At 40.9% G+C, this 26,126-nt stretch overlaps 1 protein-coding gene across 1 annotated transcript in view; it reads left to right on the top strand.

Annotated features, from left to right (window-relative positions):
- TBC1D4 (TBC1 domain family member 4) overlaps positions 1–26,126 on the top strand; it is a 116,593-nt gene that overhangs the window by 68,521 nt on the left and 21,946 nt on the right. The window contains exons 3-11 of the mRNA XM_086482001.1: positions 1,168–1,257; positions 4,874–4,978; positions 8,685–8,817; positions 10,639–10,730; positions 11,529–11,639; positions 12,285–12,404; positions 16,122–16,196; positions 17,201–17,427; positions 19,267–19,416. Of these exons, the coding sequence (XP_086338127.1) occupies positions 1,168–1,257; positions 4,874–4,978; positions 8,685–8,817; positions 10,639–10,730; positions 11,529–11,639; positions 12,285–12,404; positions 16,122–16,196; positions 17,201–17,427; positions 19,267–19,416 (1,103 nt within the window). The remainder of the gene's footprint in view (positions 1–1,167; positions 1,258–4,873; positions 4,979–8,684; positions 8,818–10,638; positions 10,731–11,528; positions 11,640–12,284; positions 12,405–16,121; positions 16,197–17,200; positions 17,428–19,266; positions 19,417–26,126) is intronic.

Raw genomic sequence — 26,126 nt, 5'->3', positions numbered from 1 at the left:
AAATTACTTATGGAGTAATTACTTAGAAGCAGTGTTTCTAGGGAAATAATTATTTTATATGCAGTTTTGGTTTGTCTGCATTGGTGAGATTTAGGACCTAGCTGAAAAAATTGAGTATTCTTTCAAAAAGAGAGTTGATTTAGATTTCCATGTGAGCAAATCCTTTTTTGTGCAATTAAAAAGAAGCTCGCAACTTCACATAAGGCTTTCACAGCCTTATGTTTGAACTAGCCCCTTTATGATAATTTTTATTAATGTTCAGCTTCTCTTTTCCAGATGAATACTTAAACATCTCTGCACTGAAGGCTTCTTCCTTCAGACCTCACAGTTACTTTTTTCTCTTGCCTGAAGTGCATTTGACATCTTTGGAGCTTGTATTGAGAAAACAAAAGGACATTTAAAGGAGGTGACCCATAAAAGGAAAGATCTTTGGACCTTAAAATAACAGGGGGCTAAATGCCTGGGTTTTGTCTTTCCATTTGCTTTAAAGATCATTCTTGCCTTCTATTCTCTTGGGGAAATGCCAACTGAAGTGAGAATGCCTTGTCCTTTAGAAAGCCGCAGCTATCACTAGTAATGAAAAGGCTTTAGCTGAAGAACTCACTGAGGTCTATGGAATAAGTTCCATACACTTAAGAATCAGTTTGGGTAAGCTAAAAGATAGATTGCTGCAGAACCTACTTTTTTTCATCCAGAATTATCATGAAACCGAAAAGTATCACCTTATGATCAACATAGTTTCTCAGCTGATCTGCTGATCTATGGTATAGACTAAAAAAAAATAAAACCTTCAAATTCTGTTTTTTATTGCAGCTTTTTATGTAGTCACATGTTTACTACACGTTTTAGCATTGTCTGTCAGACATGTGATCTTTGGACCAAAGTAAATCAAAAAGAAAAGGGAAGAGGAAAAAAAAAAAAAGCTGTCTTCTTTCCAAGTCTTTTTCCTATTCAACTGAGTGTATTGTTCTTGCTGAAATATTCTTACTCAACATACGCTGAATTATTGCACCCTTGTTCCTGCTGAGTAAGCTGGTGTGCTGAAGGTACTCTATGTGAACAAGAAAGGTCTAGGTTGTGACATTTTTGTGCTGTTAGTATTGTGCTTCCAAGACAGTCATAAACTAGGCTTATTTTTCTCCCCCTCCCCACCCTGCCTCCCCTCAGGTTGGAAGGTTTGAAGTTAACCTTATCAGTCCGGACACGAAATCTGTTGTGCTTGAAAAGAATTTTAAAGATATCTCCTCATGTTCTCAGGTAAGCATTAATAAGAAGCCACGTGTAGATCATCACAAGAAAAGGAATTTATTTATTCTTCATCTGGGTTGCCTTGCTGGTCTGTAGGCAGCGGAAAAAAAGAAATGTAGGATTCTTTTTCAGCATTCTGTGCTGTTTTCCTTTATTCAGTCTCAAAGGCCATTTTTAAACAGTTTATCCTATCTAAATCACCCTGAACGAGAGTAAATTGCCGTTTTACCCCACTGGCTCCTTAATTTAAAAAAAAAAAAAAAGGGCAAGGAGGGAGTTTTCAACAATTGTAACTAAAGTATATACAAATCCTGCATGAAGTTTGTGCACTTTGGGGAGTGCAGTGGAAGAAATTGAATATTAAACTGTGATTGCTTCATGAATGCTTGCAGCAGACTTGAAGTGCTGATTTGCCTTTACAAGAGTGAGAGCTGTTATTCAAAGTGGGGCTTTCACACATCTGGTAGCAGTTTCAAGTAGATGCTGCACAAAAATAATGCCATGTCATTCCAAAAGAGCTTAACTACAGAAAAGATGAGTGCAAAAAAACCCGTCTGAGCTGTGGTATTGACAACTTTGATCATTGGTCAGAAAACAAAGAATAAACCTGCTTTAGGAGAGCATTGGACATAATTTTGGAAGTAGCTTAATCTCCATTTAGAGTACTCCAAGTGTGCTGTTTCTGAGCAGCTAAACTAGTAAAAGCCTCTGGAATGAAAGGAGGAGAGCATCAGATCAGCCCTGCAGAAAAACAGCAGTTCACTTGCATCTTTTTTTCTGGAGAATATGGCAATAGATATACCTAGCTATGTCCAGTAATAAATAAATAAATGTGCCTTATAAAGTCATATGCCAGGGCTGAGGGTTTCACCGTTCTGTCTTGCTGTTGTCAGCACCTGTTACTTCTGGCACTTTCTGTTTCAAGGTCTTATTTTATTACCTTCTTTCATTTGCCGTGCACATGCATCACTTCAAGCCTCCTTAAACATTCTTATTCTCGTTTAAAGCACACTTCCTGGCATTCTCTAAACCTGTATTTCACGCCCCCAAGTGCTTTCATTTTAATGCTAATAATGAATCTGCTCTGTGTTACCAATGCTAGTACAAATTAAGAACCGGTCAGTACTTGTAACTCAAGTAGAGTCTTGAGCTACGAACTAAAGGTCCGAGCCTTTAAGTCAACTGCTATTTAACTACAGTTTGTATTGCTCTTGGTAGAGAAAAAAGTCAAGTACAAATATAGAATGGGACAGTATAATCAAATAATAATGTATTAATAGCATTATAATAAATACAGATCAAAGAGATTCTTGGAGCAGCGGTATGGAAAGCAGAATTGCAGACAGCTTGAGTCTTCTCCCGCTTTACAGGCATACTGAGCTGAATAAAAGTGATACTTCAGCTTTATGTACTGGGCTCCTGAATTGCATATACATACTGATAACAGTCGAACAAAACAGCACTAGGTGGAGACAACATCTGTTCTGATGACTTTAAAGCATGGTGGAGACCAGCAAGACCATGGCAGACCTTCAAGGCATAGCTTTCCTTCAGTAAAATAACTGTGTACGGTAAATGGTGTTAGGTGTAATGCTGTGTGTTGGGCTTTGGAGGTGGAGTTTTTCTCTTTCATTTGGAGTAAAGCTTTTGTTCTTTTGCATGCTTGAATAACTCAGGCACTAACAATACTGTGGGGTTTTTGTAGGTTTTTTTTTTAATGCAAAACAGCTAGAGAGTTGGTTTGGTTTTTTTTTTTCCCTATGTTCAATAGAAATGAAACATCAGTTTGTTAAAGACTAAGGATTTGGTTGCGTAAACCTCATCAGTACTTCTTTTAAGAACTTGGTGCTAGCCACAGGGCTTCTCTGTAATGGATTTATAGGGCAGTGATTTAATGCGTATTGTGAGACTGCAGCTTAGGAATGTTTGTTCTTCTAAGCTTTACAAATGATGAAAAGGAGATGTTCTTTTCGGCTTGCATTCTGGATTCTTTTAGTCTGGTCTTATAAGGGTATTTTTATTCTATAGGTTAAGTGTGGTTGATCTGCTGCATTCAATTCATTGTCCGCACTCCATATAATTGTATGATAATAAACCCATCTGTGTGCTGTCTAAGCTCAGGTGTGGGACCGCTGTAGAAGTTTTCTTGTTGCAGCCTTGCTGACCTTGAGGGAACCCAAAACAACAAAAAACTTTGCTCTTTTGGCGTGGCAAGTCTGGCCACCACTTTAAAGAAATGTGATGGAGGTACTGTTAATTGAGGAATGTACTGTGCTATATATGCTGCAGTGGTGCAAGTGTCATGTCTGTCTTCCCCACAAATGTTCTCCTGTGGAGACTGAGAAATCAGACAGCAGTAGACTTGTTTGGACTCTCTCAGCAGTGAAGGAACTGGCATCTCACCTAACCACTTTTAAGTAAATATGGTTTCCTTTCAAAACATAGGGCAACACTTCACTATTATATAGATCAATGTATGTGTATACATCTGTTCTTTTTCATTTTATGCTTTTGAAGACTTCACGTGTCACAGGAAAACGAGTTCAATTAAATCAGGATTAGTGCGGACTATGGTAAACCAGCGCCATTTGTGCCACCTTAGACAGCCTCTACGCCTTTGTTAGTTTTTGTTTAAGTAGCACAAATGTAACTTGGAATTTTGTTTTTAAAAACTAAAGTGTGTAATGACAATATGTTCAGTCTGTCACGTACTGCATTACCAATTTTGTCTAGTGTTTTCTGTAGTGACAAGCAAGTTGTTTTACCTCCTCCCCTCTTTTACAATATAGGTGTTTTCTTTGGAGATGGATCCAAGCAACCAAGTTCTTCTTTCTGTTGTATTTGAACTTGAGGGATTAGGCTTTCATTTGGAGAAAATGTACTATTACCATACGCAGATAATAAAAACATTGGCAAAAGCTTTAACAATAGTGAGTCATGTTCCATGAATTGAGACTGGGAATATAGTGCTTCTTAGGAAGCAGCTCTCTTTAATCTTCTCGGTGCTGTTTTTAGCAAGGCAAAGTTCCCTGTCAAGCAATTAGACTAGGATCTTGAAAAAACCCATCAGTAGCTATGTGTAGTAAGTCTTGAAACTTCTGGTATGTAACTCAGTCTCAAAGAATTTATTTAAGAATTTGGTTGGAATTCTGCGTGTCACCACTCATTCTTTACTCTTTTTGGTGTAGTCTTAACCTGTGTTACAAGAGAATGAAGATCTGTTGCTACTTTGATGCTACTTTATTCCCATGTTTTAGTGTGGGCTCATTACATTAAGTTTTCACTGCAGAGGCAATTCCAAATACAACCTAGGACTCTTCAGTTCACTTCCCTGAAAATCCAGTTTTTCCTACTGGCAGAAATTCAGGTCCAGGTCTATTGCTGTGTAACTTCTCTTTTGATTGTGTAAAGAGCTTTGTGTACCTTTTAAATGCAAAATGCAGTTTAAAAGATGACTATTGTACTTGTAAAATAGATCATTAGGAGCATGCATTTATAGTTTCTTGAATTTTTGTATTGGCAAGTGTTGGAGTTTGGTAACTATTTTTAGGACCGCTTTGGAAACTAAACCTGTTTATAAAATAGTCCACTAATGTTTTTTTTTTTTTTTTTAAAACTCTCTTAGGGTATAAAACACGTCGATCACTTTGGTTTCATTTGCCGGGAATCTGTTGAACCTGGGTTAAGCCAGTATGTTTGCTATGTATTCCAGTGTGCAAGTGAGTCTCTGGTGAGTATTTATTAATGATCCTAACGTTTGCAGGGGAGGATGTCTGAGGCATTTCCTAAACCATGGCAGTCTCTGTTGTTCTGTGGTGTCAGATGAGCCTCAGTGGTCACGTCCTCTTAGGTGAGAGACCTCGGTTGTGAATATGAAATATGAAAATATGCAGTAGGAAACACATACGTTCTGTTCATATATAGCCATATCCCGCTACTCTGCTGATGCGTGTATCAATAACAAATAGAAAAAAATCCATGTGGATGAGTTCATACATGCAGACTGTGAGCATATTTGGACTCTGTATTTGATTGTAACTCTTGTATTTCTAATTGTTGAGATACTTGGTTCCCCGTTAAATATGTAATTACATGTGTTGAATCAGTAACAAAGCTGGTGATAAAACCCTAATGTACTTTTCAGGGTAGCATTTAAGCTACTGGCTGATCCTGTATGTGTCTTTAGCCTGCATGTGGCTTTAGCATTTTCTCTGTAGTCTATTTTGTTCCTCAGGAGAAGAAAATAGCAGCATCTGATCAGAGAAGATGAAAACCATAATATATGTGCATGTGTGTAAATATAAAACAAGTCCATTGGATATTTGATAAAGTATGTAGCAATCAATTGAAGTTTCGGGTGCCAGTGATTTAACTGATACAAATAATGAGACACATACAGGAAGTCATTTTGGCTACTACATTTTTATTTCAAAGCTTTGACACTTTGAAAGAGGTTAGGTTTTGTTCTGAAACATCTATGTTCCTGATGGCTATGCTAACAGCTGCTAACTCTTTTTCAGCTAAACTTAAAAATCACTCTTCTAGATAGCTGAAAATGTGTTTTGTTAATCCATTGGCTAGCTTGAGAGTGAATAGAGGTGTCAATAAAACTTCAAACAGCTAACAGTCCTAGATGTACAGTAGTAGCTGAGGCTTCACTTTTGTCAAAATGGAAGCTTATTATGAAATTAGGTCTATCTTTGTACTGAGAGAAAATGTTACATCTCACCTATTGATAAATCTGACTATGCACAATTCAAAGACTTAAAATGTGGCGTATAAAGAAATCATGTATTTGTGAACCTGTTTACATATTCTAGTACTGATATGTGTGGGTACACCCACATTGCAGTATGAAATTAACATTCTGGAGCTACTTTCAGATGCAATCACTTGGACCCCTGTGGCAGTTTGACTGTGGCAGGGCAGAGCTGTAAAACCTAATGCTTTCAGGATTCTGTGCTGTCAGGCAGGATATGTTGGTAGGCTGGTGTATATTTGCTCTAAACCTAGCTACAGTTTTCATATTTTTAGTGTTGTCATAGTCATGGAATCATAGAATGGTTTGGATTAGAAGGGACCTTAAAGATCATCTAGTTCCAACCCCCCTGCCATGGGCAGCGACACCTTCCACTAGACCAGGTTGCTCAAAGGCCCATCCAACCTGGCCTTGAACACTTCCAGGAAGGGTCCAGCTGCAACTTCTCTGGGCAACCTGTTCCTGTGTCTCACCACCCTCACAGTGAAGAACTTTGTAGTATCTGATCTAAATCTACCCTCTTGCAGTTTGAAACTGTTACCCCTCATCCTATCACTACACTCTCTGGTAGAGTCCCTCTCCATCTTTCCTGTAGACCCCCTTTAAGTACTGGAAGGCCACAATAAGGTCTCCGTGGAGCCTTCACTTCTCTGGACTGAATAAGCTCAACTCTCTCAGCCTATCCTCATAGGGGAGATGCTCCAGCCCTCTGATCATCTTTGTGGCCCTCCTCTGGACCCACTTGAGCAGGTCCATGTCTTTCGTGTGCTGAGGGCCCCAGAGCTGAACGCACTACTCGAGGTAGAGTCTCACAACAGTGGAGTAGAGGGGGAGAATCACCTCCCTTGACCCGTTGGCCACCCTTCTTTTGATGCAGCCCAGAATGCGATTGGCTTTCTGGGGTGCGAGTGCACATTGCTGGCTCATACTCAGTTTTTCATCCACCAGCACGCCCAAGTCCTTCTCCCCAGGACTGCTCTCAATCCACTCATTGCCCAGGCTGTATCTGTGCTTGGGATTGCCCCGATCCAGGTGCAGGACCTTACACTTGGCCTTGTTGAACTTCATGAGGTTTGTATAGGCCCACCTCTCCAGCCTGTCAAGGTCCCTCTGGATGGCCTCCCTTCCCTCCAGAGTATTGGCTGCACAACTCAGCTTGGTGTCGTTGGCAAACTTGCTTAGGGTGCACTCAGTCCCACTGCCGATGTTGCCAACAAAGATGTTAAACAGTGCCGGTCCCAATACCAATCCCTGAGGAAGGCCACTTGTCACTGCTCTCCACTTGGACATCAAGCCATTGACCGTGTCTATTTGATTGTGACCATCCAGCCAATTCCTTATCTGCCGAGTGGTTCATCTGTCAAATCCATGGCTCTCCTGTTTAGAGACAAGGATGTCATGCAGGATGGTATCAATGCTTTCCACACTTTCCACAAGTTATTAATCCATATGCTTTGCATAATCCATATGCTTATCAGTCTTCTGTGGATCTTCCATTTGAGAGGCATTGTTGCCAACTTAAAAAAATTATCACTCTGTATTGCAAGATAGATATTCACTGTCCAATGCCGTGCTTTATTGATGAGAGAGCATCCAGACATTACTGCTAGTGCTTAAAACTGTGGGTAAAAAAAAAAAAAAAAAATCTAAACATATCTCAAACCAAACTAATTTAAATTTTCACATTCAGATGCCTTTTTTTTTTTTTTTTAAAAAAATTTTTCCCAAGTGGCAGACCCTCAAAAAAGTCTGTATGTTTTCAATGTTAGACTACATGATTTTGGTCTCAAATATTTCAGCTTTCTTCTTCCTGCTTATAAAAATAGCAACAGGAAAGAGCAAGGACCTCATTCTGAAATAGAATACTGATTTCTCTCTTAAGATTGTCATCAAGCTGTTGTCTCCTCCTTTCCATGCTAAGGCAAAGACTCAAATATTAATAAGCAATGTATTCCTCTAAAATACAGGCAGGGAAGCTCCAAGTGCTTTGTATATAAGGTCTATGAGTGTATTTGAGTGTGGAAAAGCACTCGACCTTTCTTAGACAAAAGTTGAGCTTCTCCAGTGCTGGTGTGTGGGAACATAGCACCGCTCTATTTGTGGTAGCGGCAGAGGAAAGATCAGGGCAAACTGCAAGGCAGGCCAGCAGTACTTAAAGGTACGTTGGTGGCTCTAATGAAGCTGGTAGCCAGTCTAGTAGCCTGGAGAAAAGTGAAATGCTGTGGGAAGCTTCTGTCTGCCAGCAGGATGGGTCTGTGGGGTTTTGTGCTAAAATGGTACAGTGGTGGGAGGAAAATTGTTGAGAGGGAGCATGTGTAGTTTACAGGAGAAACTTGAAGCTGAATAAAAAGAAATTAATACTTTTTATTTAGCCAGCGTATATTCAAGCCAAAAATTCCCACTTGCAGCTTCTTAAAACAGTGGCTTTCTGCCCAGTAAGCTTCAGTAGCTGCAGCTAGATACTCAGAATTACTCTGTTTGGCTGAACTTGGAGATAGTGAGCATCCTCAGAAAAGGCAGAAAGCTGAGAATACAACCTTGATCTCCTTAGAAGGCAGCAAATGGGGCTTTTTTTTCATTGTAAAACACCTGTCTATAGTTTGATTTATGAATATAATTTGATGTATATGGCATGTATTTTTGTTTATATACTGTCTTTTCCCTCCTTCCCCTATAGGTTGATGAGGTAATGCTTACCCTGAAACAAGCTTTCAGCACTGCTGCAGCTCTGCAAAATGCCAAGACGCAGATTAAACTGTGTGAGGCCTGCCCTATGCATTCATTGCACAAACTTTGTGAAAGAATTGAAGGTAGCGGCTGAGTTTATTTTCTAATTGTGTTTTTCTGATTATTCTAGAAGAATTTTAGTTATGTTAACCATGAGCTTTCAACTTAAATAATGTAAGAACAGAGGGAGAAGTATCCCAATAAGCAATTCTTACCATCACTTTGCGCTCTCTGTAATCAAGTGGGGGTGATAGCAGTAATGATATTGCAACTGCAAATAGTAATAGTTTCTGTTATAAATGCATACTCTTTCATCATCATACCTCTATTAAATGTTAAGCAAAGCAGAAAAATCCACCAGTTTGCCTTTCTTTTTTTTTTTTTTTCTGAAGATACATGCTTTCAAAATGGGTCATAAAAAGACAGTTGTGGTCAAAAAGGGTCTTGCTTTCTTGTGTGTTCGTTCTTTCCTGTGTGGGGTTATTTTTTCCTTCTTTGTGTTTATTCTCTTACATGCTTCAAAACTTAGTTCTATTATGGGGAAATAAACGATGAAGTTAGCAGAATTAGTATCTAAAAAAGGAAGTTAAAGCAACTACCTGGCTTCAAATGTGAACAGACAAACCTTTGTTTTTCTCTGGAAATGAGGTGTGCCAGAACACATGCAAAAAAATCTTACAAGATAGAATTTAAAATAGAAGTTAGTAGCAGGATCCTATTTTTATAGTCAGTCTGCTGTATCTCCTTGTTGTATGGAAAAAAAGCAAGTATGTTACAGTAGTCTTGTATCTTCTGATCTGGTCATGATGGTGCTGGTTAATTGCCAGTTTTCCCATTCATTAAAAGTCACGATTACTACTTACCTCCCTCTGGTGGATGAAAAGCAAAGTGTAAAATCTTAATGAAGTGAAATTCTGTTAGGTTATGACTGGTATTTTCCGGGTTTAACAACAGATATTCAGAAGTGATAAAGCTTAACTGGGAAATTCTTCTATAAATGAAAAACCATAGAGGCTGCTGTATAAGGCAGTGTAAGTATATCGAACCCAGGTACTTGCAAGCCTTGGATAAATATCCAGTATCAAAATAAGATACCTTCTAGGGCAACAACTTGAGTACCATAATAGTAGTTTCATAAACTCTGTACTTAATGACTGAAAGACTTATTTTAGTATCCCTTTATTTTTATCCGTCTGCTTTTTTAGAGTCTTCAGAGTTTATCATAACCAAACCTAGAGTTTCATGACTTTGGAAAAATCTTTATCTGTTCTGGTTGCAGCTTTTTATGAATGTCATTTGCCTTGGATGAAAAAACCCCATACATCTTCATCTGATTCTGGGGTTTTATTTTCCCCCACAGTTTTTGTAGCTTCCTAGAACAAACTCTGTGAGCAAATGTGCACTTTATCAAACATTAGAAATTCTTTCTTTTATTCTTACGGCTTTTATGCTATTCTTGCTCTTAGAAGTGTCTTCAGTTCTCTGGTATGACCTGTACCCTACCCTTTTCTTGTGTAGAAATGCATCTAATTTTTTCAGTTAAGCTAATCTGAAAACTTCTGAGTATCCTGTGCATTGAGTATCTCTTCAGTTAGATCCCTGGTCTGTTGCTCTCTTCCTCCTCTCCCATACAGTTGTCAGGCTTCCAGCTGTCAGTGATTTCTTGGTATTAGGACAGAAGATTTCAGTGAGGTAGAGAGTACAACCTTTTACACAGTAGCCATCCACTTAGCTGCTGCTAGTTCTGTTGTATCAGGTGTATATACATGCAGATATACAACTGTCATATGTTAAACTTGTATAACTCAAATGCGGGCTTATATTTTCTACTATCATTTTTTTAGAAAGTTTTTTAAGAGATCATTTGAGAATCTAGAAGCTTTAATGTTCCTTTGTTTTCTCAGGACTCTATCCTCCAAGAGCCAAACTTGTAATTCAGAGACATCTGTCATCACTAACTGATAATGAGCAAGCAGACATTTTTGAACGTGTTCAGGTAATATGCTAGAAGCTGCTCTTTCAGATTTGAAAAAGACCGTGATAAAAAGGGCTAGACATTTTTGCCTTTGATTATGTTTGGTTTGTTATGTAGTTGATCTAGAATTTACTACTTTTCCACCAAATGTCATATTGAAATAGCGTGCTTCAACTTAACCTCATGTATGATACACTGATATTAGAAAAATTTTGATTCCCAAGTCTGCTGAGATGCTCTATGTTCATAACCAGAGTGGTTTTTTTCCTGAGTTTTGTTCTTCATCTGTAAATATGCTTCCCTACTTGAAGGTGATGTGGGAGTGAGTTGAAAGCAGGTGAGACATGCAGGTATCAAGAATGTCTCTGACATTTTCAGAAGTTGTCTTTTCTGATTTATTCTGAGGCAAGATTGTGGTGTAAGTGAGTGTACTTGAGTGGATGAAGCGTACAATAATTTATGATTCCACAGGCTATATTTTTCTCTAGCTGCCTGAAGAAGGGAGTGGCTGTTTGGTTTTCCTGGGTTCCTTATTCCATTTATAAGGCTATATAATGACAGAAACCTTAGAAAATGTGTGGGCGTAAGGCTCCCTCCGCTCCACAGCCTGTAACATTTTACACGTGGAAAGTTTTGCTGTATTTCGCACAGGAGTATGAAGGCAGGCAAACACTAGTGCAATTTGGCATATTAATAGTGCGCTGTGGCATCTGGTGTATCAATATATTAATTTCAAAGAATACATACATATGGAAGGGAAAATAAGTAAATCATGACTTGAAAGAAAACTTTTTTTCTTTCCTTTGCTGTTACTGGCAGAAAATGAAACCTGACAATGACCAGGAAGAAAATGAACTTGTGATCTTACATCTGCGCCAGCTCTGTGAAACTAAGCAGAAAACGCACATTCACATTGGTGAAGCACCGTCGGTAAAGCTTGGTTTTATATTATTCCTCTTCCTCCTCCCACCGTATTAAAATACAACCTTGAATACTGGCAGGGCCACTGCTAGAGTTCATCAGGGTTAGCTGAAGCTGGGTATTTTAATTAAGAGAGGACTGTGAAAGAGAAGTAATTTGATTTGACTTTGTGGCATGCTTTTTTTTTTTTTTTTTTTTTTTTTTAAGTTTGAGGGGTGGGAAGAGAGGGAAGAAAGACAACTGATTATTTTTAGGTCTAGATTTCCTTACAGTATGAGGATACCTCTTCTGTCCTTTTCCTTCCTCCCTGATCCTACTCCTGAACAGTTATTTCTAGGGAGAATATAGGGATGAAGAGGCATTGGTTTCAGTTTAAACTACTAACTTACCTAGCAAAGGAAATGGGTAGCAGTATTGTTAAATTGCTATGCTTTTAAAAGTTAGTCTTTAGGAATGAAATGTGCCTTTAACTGTGTTTTTTGTGGTTTTGTTTTTTTTGGGGGTGGGGTTTTGTTTGTTTGTTTGTGCTGTTTTTTTAATAAAGGCCAAGAGTATGTTTTTTATTATGTAACTTGGTTCAGCTTTAGTCTTTGGAGGTCTGCAATTGCAAAAAGAATTGCCAAAGCTGAATTGTGTCCTTGCTTATTTCAACAGGCTGTTTCTAACAGTGCCATTCCAGAAAGCACCACCAGTGGTGGCAGGTTTAAACTTGACATTCTGAAAAACAAGGCCAAGAAGTCCTTGACTAGTTCTCTGGAAAATATCTTCTCAAGGGTAAGATTAACAACTCATTGTCAGCAGCTCTCCCAGATGTCCTTGACAGTAAAGACCTATCAGATTTTTTTGTTGTTGTTGTTGTTTTGGCCTCAGTCTGATAAATACTTAATGAAGCGATATCCCTGTTGTGAAATCTGAGGGTTACAGTTGGGTTGACCGTGATTTAACTGTGCTAGAAAGTTTATGGTAAGGCCATACATACAGAAGGAAAAAAGGCAGCTTTCTGAATAAAGAATGTTCATCGTAGGTCGCAAGTGAGCATTATCTGAGATTTATCGGATGTGCTGCTTCAGAATAAAAAAGTTTAATCAGGATGGTTGCATGACCCTATAGAGACATGTTGTCTTTTTGTGAAAGTCTGACTAAGTGTGCATGCGTAACTGGAAATCTTTCTGCTCTGAGAAGTAATGCCTTACCTCTCATAGCTAAAATTGTTTATATTGGTCACTTAGAATCTTTATAAAATAGTAACAAAGTTGTTCTTTTGCAGGAGGAAAAAAAAAAAGCAATAGACTTAAAACACGAGTTGTTCTTTATTTCAGTGTTGCTGGCCAGATATGAGGTGGAATTGCAGATGATTACTGGAACTCTCTTGTATTAAACAGCCTTTTAAAGAAGAAGTCTGAATTGCAAGTTTTGCTTAGTGTCCCGTGCTCAGTAGGGAGAGTCCTGAAAGCAGAGAAGAGGCATATAGAGGAGTAACTGAAGAAGGCTGGGTGCCTAGGATCCAGTATGTCGTTACAGAGAAAATGTAATGAGCTGTGGATACTGGGTAGCAAGGTCTAAATATTATTTGAAGCAGCAAAATTAAGTTCCTTCTGCTAGTAATTTTAAAAGTACCATGCTAAATCAAGGCCTAAGTTGCACTTGTCCTGCAGCTTATATGGGCATGTCATATAGTAATCTGCAGACATAGGATGCCACTATAAAGGAGGCCAGGGAGAATTCTTAGAACTTAAGGTTAGGCGTGATTTTGATCCAGGACTGAAGCTAGCATTAAAACTCTCCTGTCAAATCTGACCTCTTATGTGGCAAGTTTGACACACTAGGGGCTAGGGGAGAGGAGGAGGGAGAGAGAGTCAGAAGACCTGGATAATTTCAGCAGCCTGGAATATTATCAAATGATGACAGCTACAGTCATGCCTGTGCTGAGTCTGATTTCTTTTCCACATCTAAAGGGCGTGTGACTGGAAAGTGAGCTAGTTGTGACAGTGGGTCACTAACCCTGCGATGGTGGTGGAACAGGCGTACATCATTGGGAATAACCCAGTAAAGCAGCCCTGCCATACATGGACATACTAGCATTCTGATCATGTCAAGGAAAAATAATTTATACAGAGTGTGCTGCTTAAGTTGGAGAGTCTCTGAAGGGAAATTGCTTATATATTGTTGGTTTTGATAATAGTATGTTCCCTCTCACCAGAGTCTCTGTGGACATGTTATAGTGTAAGGATCTACACAGTCCATGAGAAATGGACACCCGAATCTGGATTAGGGCCATTTTAAGTTTGCTTTTTATGAAGCATTAACGTAAGGAAAAACTTTTTCACTGTGAGAGTGACAGAGCACTGGAACTGCCCAGGGAGGTTGTGGAGTCTCCTTCTCTGGAGACATTCAAATCCCGCCTGGACGCATTCCTGTGTGACCTACTCTAGGTGGTCCTGCTCTGGCAGGGGGATTGGACTAGATGATCTTTCGGGGTCCCTTCCAACCCCTAACATTCTGTGATTCTGTGAAGCAGACTTGCTGTTAAAGGTTGTCTCATCTTTAACTTGAAACTGCAATCGATCAGAAACAGCAGTAAGTTGTAGTGGATCTTGATACGCATAGGGGTTCATCCTTGCAGATCCATTTAAAGGTTACACAATGCAAGACTGAGAAAAATAATTTACAGTGCAGCTCAACCACTAATCATTTGATTAAAGCAGGTATATACGACGAGTGTCTCTGTGCGTGCATGCTGTGTGTTACGTGCGTAAGTGTGTTATACAATGACTGTTCCCATAGTTCTCATCCTTCATCAGGCTACTACAGCAAGCCTAATGGATCGTAGCTAATTCCTAAAGGTATTTAGGCACCAAATACCTATTGGTGCAGCGGGTTTTCTCCTCCTTAAGCCAGCTAGAAATCACGTGATATTGATGTAATGGGATGCAAATTATGCATGACCTAGCATCTTTATTTTAAAGTACATCTAGTAATGAAGAGACCAGGAAAGAACTTGAGGTTTGGGGTTTTTTTTTAAGTTAGCATTCAGCATCTTTTTGTAAATAAAAAGTTTTAAGTAAAAAGCAGAAGGCAGTATATGTGGGGGAGAGACTTATGCAGCCTCAATCTTAGCAAAATTAGAAATAAGTATGCATTAACCAAATATCTAGGAACACTTTAAGTGGATGGCTTCTTAGCTAGATAAATAGCATCAAGTGACATTTTAAGCTACTTGAAGGAGTAGCTGCTCACTGCTCTCCATAGGGGAAACATGCTAGGTTCTGTGCTCTGGCTTCACTTAGTCCCAAAGGAATGTCACTTTTTCACTTGTTTGTTTTGCTGGACTGATCTTATTTTTGTCAGGTTTGAACTGAAAACAGGCTGTGGCTTCCTAATGAGGTACCTCAGAAAAATAAATATAACCTCTGATTGACCTCATGAACAGATTTCTTCCAGTCCATGTTGCACTAACCTCTTCTGTTGTTTTTTTCTGAACAAAAAAGTCCTTCTTACAGTGCCAAAAGTATGTTTTTTAAAGCTAGTGAGAAACTTACAAGTTATCCTTTGCTCTTTTTTTACTGTGAGGGTCAGTGAAGAGATGCTTCAGGCAGAGTATTCATTGCTAATGAGCTTAAATGGGATAATGTGCTTAAAGGGCACTATAAGTCTTGAAAATAAACCTTACCAGGAAAAAGTATGCTAAATAAATGCTGGAGTTGCAAGCATACCAAGACAAGCTCTATCCATAGTTTTCCTAAAACCTAGAGGATTTTTACCTGATAAAGTACTGAAAGCAACTTACTTCAGCAGTGAGAAGTGTTCAACAGCATACATCACTGATGTTTCATGGGAGTTCAAGTTAGGAGTGGAAGGTAGTCAAAAGTATTGCAGCTTTATTGCCTCTTCCTGTGAAACCAGATGACTGTTAACAAGTTCGGCAAAGATCTGCTAACACTAGTTTCTTGCAAATTTGCCTCAGGGTCATCTGCACTATAACTGAAAAGTCTTGTTTGTATCTGGCATTATTTGGCTGGATTTGCAGCCAGGGAGTGTTTTTTCCCAGTTTTAATGCTTTCACTACTTCTGCCCAGGTGGACTTAATTTGTCTGAAATGTCTAGATATGGAGTAAACTCTCTGAGACTGTAGTATGTCAAATGCGTCTATTGGCTGCAGTGCATGCACAGTACTGAAGTCTGGAGCTTTTTGAATTTGACTGCTTAAGCCAACTCAGCTACTTTGCCTCGAATGGATCAGGAAATACACAGTTGCTTCAGACAACAGAGCTACAGGTTTAAAATTTCTGGGAGCGAAGGAGGGAAGATACACTTTTGCTGGCTAAAGATGTCACTGCTTGTAAAATCTAGTGCTTGCCCCGTGATCTGTGGTCTTATGTCAGCAGTGTCACATGCCTGAACTGTCCTGTGTTCACATGCACAGCTGTTGCCATCTTTGCTTAACCTTCAGAAAAAAAGACCAGGTTAAATTACTCGCCTTTTTTCTTGCAGGGAGCCAACAGAATGCGAGGCCGCCTGGGAAGCGTGGACAGCTTTGAGCGCTGCAACAGCCTTGCTTCTGACAAAGTACGTAAGGAGCTTAGTTAAAATTGGCACGTTTTCATGCACGGGTGTTAATGAAGTGTAAATATGGCACTCTGCTTCGATTTGAAGGAAGTAGCACAAAGCACATCAATTTACAAAACTCAAATAAGAGTTTCCACTGGGAGGCGGAGGGTGTAAGAAAGCTGGCATATATGTTGACTTGAAGCTTCAGCTTTAATCTATTGTTTGATTGCCAGTCCTTTTTCTTCCCCCCCCCCTACACTTCCCTTGCTTTTTCAAAAAGCAGGGAATTTCTGATCAGCTTCTGCCTTGTTTCACTGAATTAAATAACAAAGATCATATCTCAGCAAAGGGAAATGCTCTGAAGGTGAAGAATCCTTTCTGTAAGTAATAGTAGCTTTAGGGAAGTAGGAATTTTTTGACCTAAAACCGGCTGTTGGGGATGCTGTATGGGGCTGAGTGGGCGGAACTCTGTTCACTTTCTTTTTATTTCCTGTTTTTAATACTTTACCTCACGTGAGGATTGGTTACTAGTTTTCCCAGGAGGTGAAGATTCTATTATGGTTTTCCTGCTACAGTTACTCGTAAACTGGCTGTGCAATAATAGTCTCTCTTCCAGGATATTGCTATGACGGTACAGGAAGTAAGCTCGCGATATGTCGAGAAAACTAACTAAAAGCAGTTTCCCCTGGTCTTTTTGATTCCTCTATTTTCCTGAAAGAGCCAGAAGTCCAGTAGCTGGAATGCCGATCCCTGTGAGAGGATGCCTAGAGTAATTAGTGTGTTGTTTGCATTGTACATATATTTTTATTCCTCCCTCTTCTTTTTTTGAAGAAGGACGCTGCTGGTTTGGAGTAAATTATCAAAGGATGTCTGGTTTTGGTGATAATTAGCATACAATAGGCCATGACCAAGAAGGGGGAGAGGCTTTGGTGCCCCGATGCCGTGCACGGCCTGTGGGGTTCGGCGAGAGCTCTTGCAGGGCGCGGAGCGGCAGGCCTCACTCCGCCAGCACTTCCTTTCAGGACGCTTCGCCGGGCGATTCCCCACCGGCTACTCCTCCAGCGTCCCCCGTGTCCTCGGCCTGGCAGCCGTTTCCCGAGGAAGACTCGGACTCCCCCCAGTTCAGGAGGCGTGCGCACACCTTCAGCCACCCCCCCTCCAGCGCCAGGCGGAGGATAACCTTCCAGAACGGGAGGTCCCAGAGCGTCCGGTCCCCGCTGCTGCGGCAGAGCTGCGTTGAGACAACAAGGTGAGTCAGGGCATGCTGCGCCACGCGCCTGCTGTCGCCTGCGAGTTCAGTACATGAGCCTCACCCGTGTTCCTTCTTAGGGAAGCTGTTTCTGCACTGCTCTGGATTTCATCTACTTATTTATTTTCAGCCTGTCTTCTCTGCCTCTGAGTTTGGTGCTTTGCAGTACTCACTAATCCCTGAATTAGTGATTCAGGGGAAGCAACAATCCAGTGAATTGATCATCAGGTTGGATGCCGGCACGGATCTGTTTGTTTATCTATTTACTCATCACCTCTTATCTGAGCCTTTTTGGCAGTGTTGGTAGTCAGGCCCTTTGGAGAAGAGGTCCTCACTGATTTTCACCATAGAGACGGTAGCCTGACGATTCTATGCCAAGATGAAAACGGCACTGACAGCTTCAAGTGTCTGTCGCTATATTAGCTAAATCTCCCAGAGAGTGTGTCCAGAATTAAAACTGCTGAGGAGTCTCACAAAGGGACTTAAGGATTAAACACTTCACTGAACTGTGAGACATGCGATTTCCCTGTTTGCGTTTCTCTGAAGCCTCCCTCTGTAACTTCTTTCCCCTTCCCTTTTGGAGACTGTCCAGCTATTAATATGTGGAACGCTGTTCCTTCAGGAGTTCCTTCACTCAGTCAGAAGAGGTCCCCACAGTTCATTGTGGACCTCTTTGGTTGTACTTTCTTTCTCTGCCTCTGTCCTGGCTATCTGCAGCAAGTGACTGTGCAAACTCCAAAACCTTTACCAGATTCAGTCCCAGGTGAGCTGAATTTTTTCTGTTGGAGGAGCACTTTCTCCAAACTACTTGTCTGTTTCAGTGCTTGGCTGCAATTATGCTTTTTGTGGGCTTTTTGTAAAAATGGCTTTAAATAATAGTTTCTCACCTGTTTGATGTCTCGATTAAAATACCAGTGTGAATGCCACACCAGCTTGTAGAGGGAAGGCAAAAAAAAATTATTCTGTTGAAGAGAATGAAAGGGGGTGAAGGGTAAGAAACTAGCCTTGAAGTTAGCTCTGTTACATTGTGTTTCTGAAGAGATAAATAATGTGTTTTTCACTAAGATAAACTTTGGTTATATTTTTTTTCCACTGACCATGTTGTATGCAAACAGGAAACCCTGACAGTTCAAACTGAAGGACTTGCTGACTTCACTTCTTTGTAATAACTTTTAAGAAGTCGCTGATTAAATGTCATCATCAGCAGATTTTCAGTCAAAACAGTTTGTAACAACTTGGTTCTAGGCTGGGATTTTTCCTTCTCTCCTTTCCTATTGAGGATTAATCAAAAATGTTGAGTAAAAGACACTGAACTAATTTTTATGTCCCCCCAACACTTGTTACTATTATTAAGTAATGTTTAACTGTGTAGTAGGACTGTCTTGATTTAAACACTTCACAAAAATTTATCCAAAAGTACTGCATTTAAATAATCTCTACTTTCTAATGTATTCTAGCAGTTATTTACAAAAGCAAGATAAAACCGAAGGGAAGAAACAAGATGATTCATGTTATTGGAAGCAGGTTTCTAAGGTTTTCTGAATGTTTTGGAGATGGTTTTTCTGAATTTGCTTTGAGAACAAATACAGCTAAAGAAATAAGGTGGTCTGCCTGTTCTGCAATGTCATTGAAACATTTCTTAAAAGAAATCAGGTGTAACAGCAAAATCAATATCATCGGGGAAACTGCCCAGTAGTGCACTTGGTGCGTTTTATCTTCTGAGAAACAAAGTTACTGTAAGCCAAGATGGGGTACTTGGCCAGTGTCTTTAATCTGGATGTTTTATTGTATCTGAATCCATGCTGACCCATCTGCTATGTTCTCTTGTTGCCTGCACAGTCCTATTGTTGGTGTTCGGCGCACTCTCAGTGAGAGTGAATCTGCATCACCTGGTCTCCCCTCCTCTGTCTCTGCCCCTTCTTTCCTGAAAAGCTTTTACCAGGGCTCAGGAAGGTTGCTCCAGCACTCAGAAAGTGACCTCTCCAAGAGGTGAGAGCATTGTCTCCTGCCTAATTCTTCAGTGCCACCAACTTAACAACAGGATTCTCAGTGCAATGCAGCACGTGGGATCTCTCCCACTCTGCCTTGTACTCCTGCATTTCTAACAGACTTCCTAAGTACTTGATGCAAATGGGTGAACAGGCTTTTGGCCAATAAAGCCTGTTAAAAATAGAGGCTTGTCTGCTGACATCTAGTAGCTGTGACCTATTTCTGTTGCAGTGTTGCAAATCCGCTGCATTGGTTTGTCACTTGAAATGCAAAGGGTTTTAGGAGTGTCACGCCAATTTAATGCTTTCTCTGCTGAATGTGTACTAGCATGTGTTGCTGTGATCATTGGCATGTGAGAATAAGAAAAGAGCAACGTGAAGAGTGTACAGTACTAACGTGGGATGCCTGTGCATGGGGAAGAGGAAACGCCACGTTAGCTGGGTGATACTAGTTGTGAGACGTTTAGAGCGAATCGGCAAATAACTTCCAATTGAAGAGTGGGGAAGAAGCAAAAGATACAAGAAGGGCTTTCTGACATTATTGTGAAAGACTGAGTATCTGAATTGAAGTCACTGGTTTTTACTGTACGGATAGGTGCCTCTTTAGGAGGGTGCTTGACGAAACTGTATGCATTATATTTTTGAAGTAGGCCTGTAGTGAATAAGGTGGAGCCATAGTTTTGAACTTAATGATTTTTTTTTTTTTGCCAGTTGCTGGCCTTCTTATTTCTCTTCTCTCAATGACGACTCCTTTTTCCTTCATCAGTTTGCTGTTGTTCAGTGAACTATATTTGTGTTTCTGATACTCTTCATCTCTGAGTGTGGCTCTCCCTTAATAGTTCCCAACAGAAAACTATGGAATTGTAGAAGGTGCTTTTGTGACTGTTTGTTTCTCCCTGGAAAAATAACAGTGGATTACATCCTTACCAAAACCAAGTGTTGATCAGATCTGGATTCTGGGTGTGTTAGGAGTCTAATACATGGGAATTTCAGTTCTATGAGATGGGTGTGGAAGTTTTTAGGGGTGCTTAAAGAAATTTTTTCACCCTGTGGAGTGAGTGCCGTTACATTACATACAGATTATTTTGTCATCTCCATTTTGGGGTAGACTGTAAGGAATTACATAAATATACAAACTAACGTGAGAGGCAGTTGTCCCAAAGGTGGCTTTAAGGTCCAGTTTGGGTTGGTCATCTCTAATAATATATAGGTTAGAATAAAGTACATATCATTTTCTTAAGCACCCTGTATCCTACCTTGTTTTCACTGACATTTAAAGTGTCTCTTTCTGGTCTGTAGTTATTGTACAGCATGCAGTCAAAAATTATAATGTAGACACAATTACAAAACACCTGATGGGAAATTTCTACAGTTTAGGGCTTTCCATCAGAATAAACTTATACGTAAGTGGAATAAGGTGAGACATTCTTACAGGAAGGTGACTGCATAGCCTTAGTGGCAGGACCCCTGCTGGCCCTTCCCCCCAATCCCACAGTTTTTAAGAAGTAAATGGTAAATTGTCTGGATTTGCTTTCTAGTAGGAGGATTATGTAAACTAATCATTAGTTAGTTTTCAGAGGTCTTTCCAAAACCAGTCTTGTAAATAATTCAGTTTTAAAGAGAGAGTCACTTTAAGGTGACCTCACCTTTTTATCCAAGCACAAATGAATAAGGAATAAGCATTTTGAATGGGATTCACCTTTCTCAAAGAGGGAAGAGGGTCTTTGCTCACAAACTACTGGAGCTTATTGACAGAGCTTTAAACTAGACCGGAAGGGGGAGGAGGAATAATGTCAGGCATGCCTGTGGCAAGCTGTGGAATGACATGCCATGGTTAGAGGGATGGGGTGCTAGCAAGGGCCCTCAGCCTGTTGCTTTGAGGAGTGTTGGGTACACTGCAGCACACTTTAAGTCTTACAGAGATGAGCCAGGGACTTCTGAGGTAATAGGAGCCAACAGGGGAACACCAGTGAAATACCTCAAAGGAGTTAAGGTGTGTTCCTCTAAATACAGCCGATAGCCCAGCGGAAGTGCCTCTACACCAATGCACACAGCATGGGCAGCAAACAGGAGGAGTTGGAAGACGCAGTGCTGCTAGAAAGCTACGACCTGGTTGCCATTGCTGAAACTCGGTAGGATGAATCCCATGACTGGAGTGCAGCTATCAATGGCTACAGGCTGTTCAGAAGGGACAGGCGAGGAAGGAGGGGCTGAGACGTTGCCCTCTACACCAAGAAATGCATAGAGTGTGAAGAACTGTCTCTGAAGAACTGCCACAAGCAGGTTGAAAGCTTATGGGTAAGAATCGGAGATAGAGGCAACAAAGGGAATGTTGTGGTTGGTGTCTACTACAGGCCACCTGATCAATGGGAGCCTATGGATGAAGTCTTCTTACTCCAGCTACAGGAGGCTTCACACTCGCAGGCTCTCTTCCTGCTCGGGGACTTCAACCACCCCGACATCTACTGGAAAAGTAGCACAGCAAGCTGCAGGCAATCCAGAAGACTCCTGGAGTGCATTGGGGATAACTTCTTAAGCCAGGTAATGGACAGCCCTACCAGGGGAGATGCAATACGGGACCTGATGGTCACCAACACAAGTGCGCTAATTGGCGATGTCAAGATTGGAGGCAGCCTGGGCTGCAGTGGACACACTGGTAGAGTTCACAGACCTGAGGGATATGGGTCAGGTGAAGATTAAACTCAGGACCCTGAATTTTAGGAAAACAAACTTCCAGCTCTTCAAGGAGTTAATTAGTTAATTAATTCAAGGAGGGAAACTGCCCTTGGGGAAAAGGGTGCAGAACAGAGCTGGCAGATCTTTAAGGATGCTTTCCATAGAGTGCAAGAGCTCTTGATCCCCAGGTGTAAGAATTCAGGAAGGGAAGTCAAGAGACTGGCATGGCTGAGTCAAAACCTGCTGGTCAAACTAAAGGGCAAGAAGGAAATGCACAGACAGTGGAAACAGGGACAGGTATCCTGGAAAGAGTATAGGGACACTGCCCAGTTGTGTAGGGATGAGGTCAGGAAGGCCAAGGTGTGGATGGAGCTGAACTTGGCAAGGGATGCGAAGAATAGTAAGAAGGGCTTCTACACCTATGTCAAACAGAAAAGGAAAGTGAAAGAAAGCATACCTCCTCAATGAGCAAGACAGGCAAGCTGGTAACAACAGACAAGGAGAAGGCTGAAGGTACTCAAGAAATTTTTTGCCTCCGTCTTCACTGTCCCCCTCTCTTCCCACGCCTCTTGAGTGGATGGACCGCAAGATGGGGGTGAGGGGAGCAAAGTCCTTCTCACTGTAAGAGAAGATCAGGTTTGTGATTATCTGAGGAACCTGAGCATACATAAGTCAATGGGACCTGAACGAGATGCGTCCCAGAGTCCTGAGGGAATTGACCGATACAGTTGCCAAGCCACTCTCCATGATATTTGAAAAGTCATGGCAGTCAGGTGAAGTCCCTGGTGACTGGAAAAAGGAAAACATTGCACCCATTTTTAAACAGGTTAGAAAGGAAGACCCTGGGAACTACCAGCCTGTCAGCCTCACCTGTGTGTTGGGAAGATCATGGAACAGATCCTCCTAGAAGCTATGCTAAGGCACATGGAGGACAGGGAGGCGATTCAAGACAGCCAGCATGGCTTCACCAAGGGCAAGTCCTGCCTGACCAACCTGTGATAGAGTGACTACAGCAGTGGACAAGGGAAGAGCCGCAGATGTTGTCTATCTGTACTTCTGTAAGGCCTTTGTCATGGTCTCCCACATCCTTCTCTCTAAATTGGAGAGATATGGATGTGATGGGTAGACTGTTTGGTGACTGGGGAATTGGTTGGATGGTCACATCCAGAGGGTAGTGGTCAACAGCTCAGTGTTCAGTTGGAGATCAGGTCAAGTGGTGTCCCTCAAGAGTTCGTACTGGGACCAGTGCTGCTTAATACCTGCATCAATGACATGGTGCAGTTGAGTGTACCCTCAGTAAGTTTGCAGATGACACAAGACTGTGTGGTGCAGTTGACATGCTGGAGGGAAGGGATGCCATCCAGAGGCACCTTGACAGGCTGGAGAAGTGGGCCTGTGCAAACCTTATGAAGTTCAACAAGGCCAAGTGCGACCTTGCACCTGGGTTGAGGCAATACCAAGCACATATACAGGCGGTGTGGAGAAGGGATTGAGAGCAGCAGTGCAGAGGTGGTCTTGGGGGTACTGGTGGACAAAAAGCTGGATGTGACCTGGCAATGTGCGCTTACAGCCCTGAAGGCCAACTGTATCCTGTGCTGCATCAAAAGAAGTGTGGCCAGTAGGTCTAGGGAGGTAATTCTCCCCCTCTACTCCACTCTGGTGAGACCCTACACGCAGTACTGCGTTCAGCTGGAGTCCTCAGCACAACAAACACATGGACCTGTTGGAGCGAGTACAGAGGAGGGCTACAAAAATGATTAGAAGGATGGAACACCTTCCCTGTGACGAAAGGCTGAGAGAGTTGGGGTTGTTCAGCCTGGAGAAGAGAAGGCTCCGGGAGACCTTATTGTGGCCTTTCAGTACTTAAAAGGGGCCTATAGGGGAGATTGGGGCAGTCTTTTTAGCAGGGCCTGTTGTGATAAGGCAAGGGGTAATGCATTTAAGGTAAAAGAGGGTAGATTTAGACTAGGTATAAGGAAGAATTTTTTTATGATGAGGGCAGTGAAACACTGGAACAGGTTGCTCAGAAAGGTGGTAGATGGCCCCATCCCTGGAAACATTCGAGTTTGGACGGGGCTCTGAGCAACCTGATCTAGCTAAAGATGTCACTGCCCATGGCAGGGCAGTTGGACTAGATGACCTTTAAATGTCTCTAACAACCCAAACTATTCTATGAACGCATCAGAAAGTACTTATTCAGAATAAAAATACATGACAAGGGTGAGAACCAATAGAGAAATGTAAACTGACCAGAACTATCTGTTCTTCCTCCCAGAGGGGAGGAATGCTTCATGTATTAGGCTTACATATAGGCTTCTGCCAGCTTAAGTCCTGGGAGTTGAAATATTAACTGTCTTTCTGTACTTGATCTGGGGGATTTTGTAGCATCTCAGCCTCCAAACTGCCAAGTAAGTTGAGTTGATTCAATTGCTACTTAGAGCAATCAAGAGAAGCAGTTGAAATAAAAGCGAACTAGGGAAAAATGCAGACCTTGGCATGATCAGCAACAGTATTTATTCTTGAGTCAGTTGGCTTGCATGGCCTGAAGTGCAAAATAATTCAGGTAAGCATTATGTAAATAGTTCACAAGAAACAGGGTAGCTTTGTGGTTTTTGAATGTCAGTCTTTGGGAGCATTTTAAAGAACAGTTTTGGCAAAAGATTTATGTAATTGAAACCAAGCAATAATCATGTTTGCAATCTGAACAAGTTTTTTGGGTTTCTTCTCTTTTTTCTTTTTTCTCTTTGTTTTCCTTAACTAGCTGTTTCATCTTCATACTATACATTATCTGATGGAATAGTGAATGGGATGATGCTGTGGTGAAACTGAGTTGCAGTTGCCTGAGATAAAAAGCTTAGATGATCAGTACTCTGTACTCGAGTACTTGGGTTATCACTTGTAACAGCTTAAGGATGAAAGTACAGACTGAAATACTTGAGGCTTTAGATTGAATTTATAGCTTTTCACTTTTTATTGCATACAAGCTGATTTAATGCATTTTGGTTTCTGTGTTGAGTCAGGTGCATAGGCAAAGTAGCCTTATGGAGAGGTGCTATTCTTCAAACTGGACTGTGATGCATTTGTCTTAAATATAGAGTATTACATTGTTAGCATTTTCTAGAGCTGCATGGGAGGTATGTTAAGTGATTAAACCAAGAACAATAAGTAAAATAAATTGGAAATGCTCCATTTTGTGGAAATTCTCTATTGGACTATTTGGATTTGCCCTTTCATATGTCTGGGTTACCAAGCTGAAATATTCTCATGTGGAAGCTGTACCATAGTCTAGTTGTCGTTTTCTTAAAATAAATAAAAGTAAAGCAAAAAAAAAAAAAAAAATCAATTCTTGCAATCACGTCCTAGTTTGCAGTTCAGTTCTTAAATATCTCTTCTGTAGTTCTGTAATGACTTTATATATTGCCATCTCTTAATTTGCAGTGCATTGACTCTGTGTTTCATCTTGCTCTGTTGTTGGTAGGTTGCAGCAGGACAGGAGCTTGTAGTCGTTGTGCTGTTTCTTCTTGGTGGCTATGTCACTTTATAACCCAAGAAATATTAATCTTCTGCCTTGCTCCAGTGCCTAGGCTCTATGATCCGTAGTTTATATATCGTTAAAAATTTCTGAAGTTTCAGGTAGCAACTTTTTCTTCAAGTGGAAAACCTCATTAAAAGCTGGAATTAATGATTTGACTATTTCTGCTAGTTGACCTTGCAATGTGTTTCTCATGTAGATGTTTAAGCCTGTGTGTTGTCAGAACAGGGTCTTTTCTTAAGAATTTTTAATTATTTTTTTGCTGTGAGTGTTTGAGGTTCACTATCAGCGCCCTGACAGGAAATTTGTAAGTTTCAATTTCCCCAGGTTGGAAGGTAGAGAAAACTCTACTCTGCTTTTCTATAGCAATGACTGAACTCCATTTAAGAAGTTGTTGTTGCTGTCGTTGTGGAGTTGCTTTTGCTGTTAGTCTTCCTGCTCACATTAATAAATCTCTTCATTTTGCAGGGAGCTAATGGACAGATACACTCCCCCCTCCACCC

Source organism: Leptosomus discolor, chromosome 1, assembly GCF_034619465.1.
Source record: "Leptosomus discolor isolate bLepDis1 chromosome 1, bLepDis1.hap2, whole genome shotgun sequence".
Taxonomy (NCBI): Eukaryota; Metazoa; Chordata; class Aves; order Leptosomiformes; family Leptosomidae; genus Leptosomus; species Leptosomus discolor.
Note: the sequence above shows the minus strand (reverse complement) of the source record. Positions and strands in the feature narration are given on the sequence as shown.